Consider the following 8,220-nt stretch of genomic DNA (forward strand, 5'->3'; position numbering starts at 1 on the left):
CACAGTTGGGGAATTTGCAATTAGGACCTAAATTTTGAGTTATTCATTGTTTAAGAACGGGGTTGGAGGGGTCGCGCTTGTTGTTCTGGAGAGTGAACTTGAGGAAGGCACGTCGCGAGTTACCTTGAGAATTAAACCCAAAAACGGGACAGGTTTGAAAATTCAGTCAATTTGGTGGCAATTTAGTGTAGAATTGGGAAGTGGTGTCTTTTTGAAAGATTTTGGGGCTTTATTGTTGAAGCAGTGCCATGCAACAGGAAACCGTTTGAGTTTTCAGGCTACTGCGATTTGAGAAAAATTTCAAAGTGTCACTACTGTGTGTAAAATGTTGAAAATAAAAATTTCGGGTTTTTCACGTAAAAGGCTAGTTTAACTGATAAGAAGGCCTGGCACAGTTGGGGAATTTGCAATTAGGACCTAAATTTTGAGTTATTCATTGTTTAAGAACGGGGTGGAGGGGTCGCGCTTGTTGTTCTGGAGAGTGAACTTGAGGAAGGCACGTTGCGAGTTGCCTTGAGAATTAAACCCAAAAACGGGACAGGTTTGAAAATTCAGTCAATTTGGTGGAAATTCAGTGTAGAATTGGGAAATGGTGCCTTTTTAAGAACCTGGAAGGGGAGAGGGTGGGATGTTTTTTATTCCTTCGGGAATAAAATAGTCTGAGGATAGCCTAAACTGTTTGCATGACAATGCTCGTGAGGGAGGGAGGTTTGCATGAATCGACGATAAACCCTAGTTGCAAGTGTTTTGTTGTGTGTTTCTAGGGTGGGGGAGACGGTTTTGGAAACGTAGGTGTCACAGAGAAATACGTAATAGCAAAAAATACATTTGTTCACTTACTTTGTCGCTAGAATCAATCCTAAACAACCAAATAGCAACCATGTTTCGTATCTTCGACCCACGCTGCACAGCAGTTTCCAAAACTAATTAACCCTGTGTAGACAATGGTTTGGTATGTGATTGTTGACAGGCATCAACTAGTATTGAAGTAGGAGGAGTATTGTAAACGAAAACAATACCACGCAATCTGATGCTACGTTTTCCATAAAAAGGGGTCCTCGAATGCAAAAAATCAGTTTTCATGAGAAGTCATGAGCGAAGTCAAGATGGACCAGGAATATAATGAAGATGGTGAGTACATTGCAGTTCACTTGTTTCTGCTTTTTGTTCTGAAATCTATTTGGTGCTTTTGGTAAAAAAATATTGTTTTCCTAGAACACTGATGAGACCATCATTGATCTATTAATCAATTATCAAAACAAATTCATTTATTTTCGTTAAATTAATTTATTCGAGTCAGCCCCCAAATTTATTGATAAGGACCAACTTTCCAAGCCCTGCCCCCAGCCAAATTAGTAAGAGCTCAGCCACTGTTGAAACAAACCGCTTTCTAGTTAGTGCCTTGTTTTATTTCAAATGATTTCAGCTACTGTAGGGAATCAGTTTTTTCTGCGTAACTTACATTCTACTTTTTGGAATCTATTTTAGTGGAGCAGAAATTTGGGGTGCAGCGTGATGCAATGGAAGACGAAGAAGACGATACGCAGATCGTAGAAGATGAGATCCCCCCGCCCCAAAGTAAGAAACTCTCAGCACATTTTTTCAATCGTCAGAATTTTATTTTAATATATCAATGTTCACGCCGACCGAGAAGAATCGAGAATTAAAAAGAACAAACCCCCTTCTGGTGTCTTGTTGTATTTCTAGTTATTATAAAATTTCTACACCGTCTTTTTTCCGTGAATCTAACCATTTACTTTTTGGATTTCTTATAGTGGATTTCTTCGATGAAATTGCCGACGAGGAGAATACGCAGATCATGGCGGACGAAATACTCCAGATTACGCCAAGTAAATGCCCTCTTTCATTTATAATAATATAGTATATAGATACATTCATGCTCAGAATCATCCAATTTTATGAACATCCAATTTTAGACTTGGCTCGCCTGATTTTTGTGCTCTGTCCGTTGTGATTGAAACCATATCACTACCTCGATAAAGACTGAAAAAGCTGACACTTATCTTTAAGCTAATTTTTTTTTTAAATATATCAAAGCTGAAAATATTTATAATAGACAGTAATTTTTCTTATTAAAGAGACTGCTAGGCAGCATTCACTAGTACCTGCACGACAGAATCATGTTTTTTAGAGAATCTTTTTTAAAATGTGACTTGCTCTTAACAACCTGGCTACAAAAAATCATATCTGTGCTGCGTAACTTTAACAAGGCTTTACTAATTAATAATGGTCGTTTCAGTGAATAGAGATTTATTTATGCCACTGTTATCAATTTTAAAGCATTTTGGGATTATTGCTTAGGTTAGGAAGGGACAAAGGCCGTTGCGAGGCACGCCTTCTTTTTGGGGGGGGGGGGTAGCTGTAGGTTTAACTGAAGTTGCTTAGTTGCATAAATGGCATAAATTTCAAAACATCCATCTTTATGATAATAAGGGACCCTCCTTTCCTGAGACTCATGTCACATCTGTATATCGATGCTTCCATTACCCTGCAAAGTGCAGTTTTTCAAGCAAATTTTACTAAAGCAACCTTCCTTTCCGTATTGAAAATTCATTTATATTTGCAAACGGATCTCTATTTCGGTGACGTATTATAACATTCTCGCCGTGAAATCTTTTAGTTTGCTATGTATCTAATAATTTTCTTTCAAATTTCTTCTAGTTGAGCAGAGGTCGGCAGTCGACTGCGACGAAAGTGTTAAGCCCAAAAGTAAGTGGAGTCTCCCTTCTTATAATTTTCAAACATTATTACTGTCCACCTACCTGATGTCAAAGGCTGCTTAGCATTCAACTCTTTAACACAAAATAGCCTACCCCCCCCCCCCCGCCGCCCTCCCTTCTTTTCAAAAAGACTTTTCAACAATGAACAGATACCTTGCAAGGATTGTTTACCAATGTATTCTACAAAAATCATTCTTAAACTTTAAGCAAAACGCTATCAACATGGCTAAGCTGGGTCTGCTTTTATCAGTCAAATGTAGACGTGAATATTTTTTTATTATCATCATTAAATTCTTAAAGCAGGCACATATCTATATATATAAATATATACCTACATTTGTTCATTGACGACTGCCAAAACAAATTGAAACTCATCTAATTTCAAGTGCAAGTTTATCTATACAAACATATGATATGTATATTTATGGCGAGTTTTTCAAGTAAGTAAATCAGCTATAAAGCCCTATATTGCCAGTCGCCTGGGTACGCTTGAAAAAGCCCTCCCCCCGCCCTCCCCTCTTTTCAAAAAGACTTTTCAACAATGAACAGATACCTTGCAAGGATTGTTTACCAATGTATTCTACAAAAATCACTCTTAAACTTTAAGCAAAACGCTATCAACATGGCTAAGCTGGGTCTGCTTTTATCAGTCAAATGTAGACGTGAATATTTTTTTATTATCATCATTAAATTCTTAAAGCAGGCACATATCTATATATATAAATATATACCTACATTTGTTCATTGACGACTGCCAAAACAAATTGAAACTCATCTAATTTCAAGTGCAAGTTTATCTATACAAACATATGATATGTATATTTATGGCGAGTTTTTCAAGTAAGTAAATCAGCTATAAAGCCCTATATTGCCAGTCGCCTGGGTACGCTTGAAAAAGCCCTCCCCCCGCCCTCCCCTCTTTTCAAAAAGACTTTTCAACAATGAACAGATACCTTGCAAGGATTGTTTACCAATGTATTCTACAAAAATCACTCTTAAACTTTAAGCAAAACGCTATCAACATGGCTAAGCTGGGTCTGCTTTTATCAGTCAAATGTAGACGTGAATATTTTTTTATTATCATCATTAAATTCTTAAAGCAGGCACATATCTATATATATAAATATATACCTACATTTGTTCATTGACGACTGCCAAAACAAATTGAAACTCATCTAATTTCAAGTGCAAGTTTATCTATACAAACATATGATATGTATATTTATGGCGAGTTTTTCAAGTAAGTAAATCAGCTATAAAGCCCTATATTGCCAGTCGCCTGGGTACGCTTGAAAAAGCCCTCCCCCCGCCCTCCCCTCTTTTCAAAAAGACTTTTCAACAATGAACAGATACCTTGCAAAGATTGTTTACTAATATATTCTACAAAAATCATTTTTAAACTTTAATCAAAACGTTATCAACATTTCAACGTAAAATGCAACATTTTTAACGACTTTTATATGAAATATCTACAAAGTCATTTAAAGACCTGATCAATAACACGTAGCTAAATCTTGTGCTACTGAACAGGAGGCCAGTCACAGTTAGAGAACAAAGAGAAGAACTATTCAAATCAAAAATCTACACCACCTAAAGTGATTATTTGTATGTAGGTCTGTACATAATCATGGATATAACCTCTTTTTAGAAAAGAAGTCCAAAGCCTCATCATTTATAATAGCACAAGCAGCACATGACAGTGCTATGAGCGACGACGAGGAGGATGACAGTTGTAACAGCCACCCTAGTTTTATAACGGACACGGCAATGTCGCTGGAGGAGCTGCCAGAAACAAGGTGACATTAACAACTTTTTCCTAATAATTTGGGGTGCGCAAACAGATAGCTACATTTGAACAGTGATTCTAGCTTAGTCCACCTTTCGTTAAGAGAATTGAGCAACCCTTCCTATAAAAGAATTACTATAAACCTGCACACCCATCTGTATGTGTCGTTCCCTATCATATGCCTATGATTGCATCAATGGTCTCTTGGCAGCATATTTAGCAACAAGCTTCATACCTAGTGATAAGAGGAGAGGGGTTGGGAGGGGAGCAGGAAGAGGGGAATGTCTAATCTGATCTAATCTAAGGGAAATTTCCCATTGTTCAAAGCAATAGAACTTCGACAGGGGATAAGGGCACTATCAATTTTCTGTTTAGTTTTTCGAATCAAAAACACAGTTCAAAAACATGACAAAGTTATGATTGATAACCTTAAAACTCGGTCTGTCTTTGCAGCATGATGAACGAGGCTGGTATCGAGCATGAGGAAGCCCTTGCCTTTGTCAAAGACCTGCAGGAGAAGCATAACATGCAAGTAGACAGTCACTCTGACAGTCCAAATGAAAGCGACAGCGACGCTGGTATAATTTCTGGAGACACTCGAGCACACGATGACTTCTTTCCTGCTGCATTTTCCACGCAACCAACGGTGATGGGGCCACTAGAATTCGATTTCAAGAAGCGGGTCTATGACACACTGCAGTTACCGTGCAGGCTGCAAGGAAACAACAAACGGCCTACGGCTGCGCACCCAAAGGCACACACATTCAAAAGTTGTGAGCAGTTAAATGCAAGCATCCGATGCTGGAAGCAAGATTACTCTTGCTTTCTCGACGCAACAAGAGACACTGCTGACGAGCAGTCTGTTGATGATGCGAGGAAATCTCTTAACAAGTGGGAGATTTTCCTCAAATCAGGCAAGCCGACAGACCAGATGGAGCCTCTGGTAACTGGTATTCTCGAATATGATCAATGTCTCCAATGCGCACGGGTAGACCTATTTGACAATGTTATGATATGGGGGGCACCATCTTGGTCAGATGTAAGTGTCCAGTTAACACACGGATTTCCACGCCGGCTCATCAAGGCCAAGCATGGGGGTTTTACAGAGACAAATGTCACATGCACTAGCAAGGTAACAAATGCGATGCTTCGGAAATTTGCCAAGGAAGACGTCTTGTCCCTCTGTTCCCAAGATGTAATTGAGAAAACAGGCCTTACAGTCACGGAGCTGGCGTACAGCAGGTTGTCATCTATCAACATCAAACAGGCACTTGGAAGGAGTAATGTACGTCTTCAGGAAGCTATGTACCGGTGAGTTCAACTTCATCAGGGCTGGAAAATGTCTAGAAAAGAAAAATGAAATTTTTAGCGTGAAATCTCCATAGCTTTATGTTATTATGAACACTCAATTCATGTTAATCTCATTCTACCTAACGCTGTTTTCTTGTCATAAACATACATACTGTATAGTTTTCGTTCTGCACTACTAACAAAAAATGAAGATTAGCTTTCAAAATACAATCATTTGATATTATCAGTGTATTGCGTTTCTTGAATTTCATCCTACCTATGCTGAATACTATACAATTTGGACTTGACTATAATGTTATTCCATGTTTGTTATTTCATTTTGCAAAGCGCATTTCGGATGGATGGCAGCCTTCTCCATTATCTCCAGAATTTAAAAAAGTGCTAGTTACAAAAAGTCTTAATTTCTCCCTAGGTATGGTATAGATTTTCTTAAATTCAAACCTCTCGGAAAAGAATCCCTCCGGGAGCTAAGCGAGTTTGTCCAGAAAAGACGTGTAAGCCACTTGCCTTCAAGCGAAGAAGATGTTAGTGAAGGTGAAGCTGAGGCTGACGAGCAAAGCTCGCAGTTGATGTCCGATCGAATTGTCAAAGAAGTGATGGGCGATGGCCGGCCATTAGAAAATTCACAAAATGAAAAACTGCTTACCTCAAAGCTTACTTCCAAGATGACTCACTTCAAGGAATCAGCTGAATCCAAGGGGAAGGCACGGCCATCGTCTGCAGCGTCATTGCCTGTAGCTGAAGGTACAATGCCAGCTACATCAGGGGAAGCCTCTACATCAGGGGCAACGGCATCCACAGCAGCAAAAGCAGCAATTCCGGAGGATTCAAAGGCTTCAAAGGTGATTTCCTTGACTGAGGAAGAGCAGCTACTTGCAATGCTGAACAAAGCTGCCCGAATGCTTGGCATTGACAGGGATGATTGGGAGACATTGCAGAAGTTGCACTTTGAGAAAGCTGCAAGTTTTTTATCAAAAGTTGGTCCCAACTCTGCAATCAGCTCATCGCCTGCCTTCACATATAACACCGACAGAACCAGGATAAACACAGCACTGATCTCTTACTTGGACTCGCAAAATATTAAGGTCTTGTGCAGGTGCACAAGACAGTGTAGGTACACGAATCCTAATGAAAGCCAGCCAACCATCAAAGACAACATAGGTTCAGCTTGCGATATCCCAGACTGTCCGATGTGTGATTTGGTTAGTCACGTAAAGTCTCTATTTAAAACTTGTCCTCAATTCTTTTCTTTTCAAATTAGCATTGCTGCTATCCTCTGCAATCTAAGACGCTGCTCGCAAGACAAAGACGCCTGCAGCACAGCAAAACTGGAAAGATTCGTATCCGACAGCTTTAACATAGGTAGAACGAGATTCTACCAGCTTTGCAATGTTGGTGAGATAACCAGAATGGCCCCGCAGTTAAAAGATGTGAATCCTTCCAAACATAACACGTGTTTTTGGGAGGTCTTTTCAAATTTGGGAGCTGTGATAAAAAACTCGACGATCCTCAAGGTAAACAGTTTGTGATGTTGTATTGGAAGATTCGGGTGCTTGCCGTGTGTAAACTGTTAAACTATCCGCTAGATATCCTGGAGCAGTGGCTTCTGAAGACAAAGTCTGACTCCAAAGAACTGGAAAACATTTTCCAAGAGAAGAAGCTCTTTACTGACAGCCAAGTGGAAAGCTGGAAAGAGGAGAACATTATTTTGTAAAAAATCATTTTATTAATATTCATATTATTAAATAATCATTTGCAAAAATGACATTTTATTAAACAGAACTAATGGTCGTCAGCATCACTTAAGCAAGGGTACATGAACCTAGGGTTTAAGAACTTTCTTGCAGAAATTTGCCTTTTCAATTCTGCAAACTTTACACTTCTGTTAAGCCAAGCAATCTGGTATAAGCTCATTTTTGTGGGACGTAACTAATTAATTAAGATGTATTTTTACCAAAAGAACCAAAAAGGTAACAGAAAATTGAATTGTTGAAATAGAACTATGTTAAATATATGTTAGATATTATGTTAAATATCAGCTGTTATTATGAAACAGTTCTTGCTATAATTTGTGTGTCAAGCAGTGGTTGATTACTACAAATTTATGCATCAAATGTGGTATTAATTTAGTGTTCCTTGATCTAGAATAGACAGATTATGTTTGAAATCATGTTAAACTGGGGTTAAAGGAAAATACCTATAGAGCATCTGTGAATGTGAAGGCTGTTTACAAGTAAATTCACTATGTGGAAAAGCTCAGAAAAGTCAAATAGGTGCTTATCGTAATCATAGCGGGGCACAATGTTAGTCGCCCCGGTATGTGCAAATCACATTGATAAAAGAATGCAACCCATAATTAAAATTAGATTGGGAATACAATAT

At 38.6% G+C, this 8,220-nt stretch overlaps 1 protein-coding gene across 1 annotated transcript; it reads left to right on the forward strand.

The window, feature by feature from the left end:
• Positions 1–312: 312 nt before the first annotated feature.
• Positions 313–7,906, forward strand: LOC135695259 (uncharacterized). Its single transcript, XM_089111724.1, has 7 exons — positions 313–1,131; positions 1,489–1,578; positions 1,776–1,850; positions 2,683–2,730; positions 4,390–4,537; positions 4,981–5,838; positions 6,251–7,906. The coding sequence occupies exons 1-7, from the start codon at positions 1,092–1,094 to the stop codon at positions 7,365–7,367; spliced, it is 2,376 nt and encodes a 791-aa protein (XP_088967850.1). The 5' UTR covers positions 313–1,091; the 3' UTR covers positions 7,368–7,906.
• Positions 7,907–8,220: the final 314 nt, after the last annotated feature.

This window comes from Rhopilema esculentum, chromosome 3 (genome assembly GCF_057945365.1).
Source record: "Rhopilema esculentum isolate cy_ngs chromosome 3, ASM5794536v1, whole genome shotgun sequence".
Lineage (NCBI taxonomy): Eukaryota > Metazoa > Cnidaria > Scyphozoa > Rhizostomeae > Rhizostomatidae > Rhopilema > Rhopilema esculentum.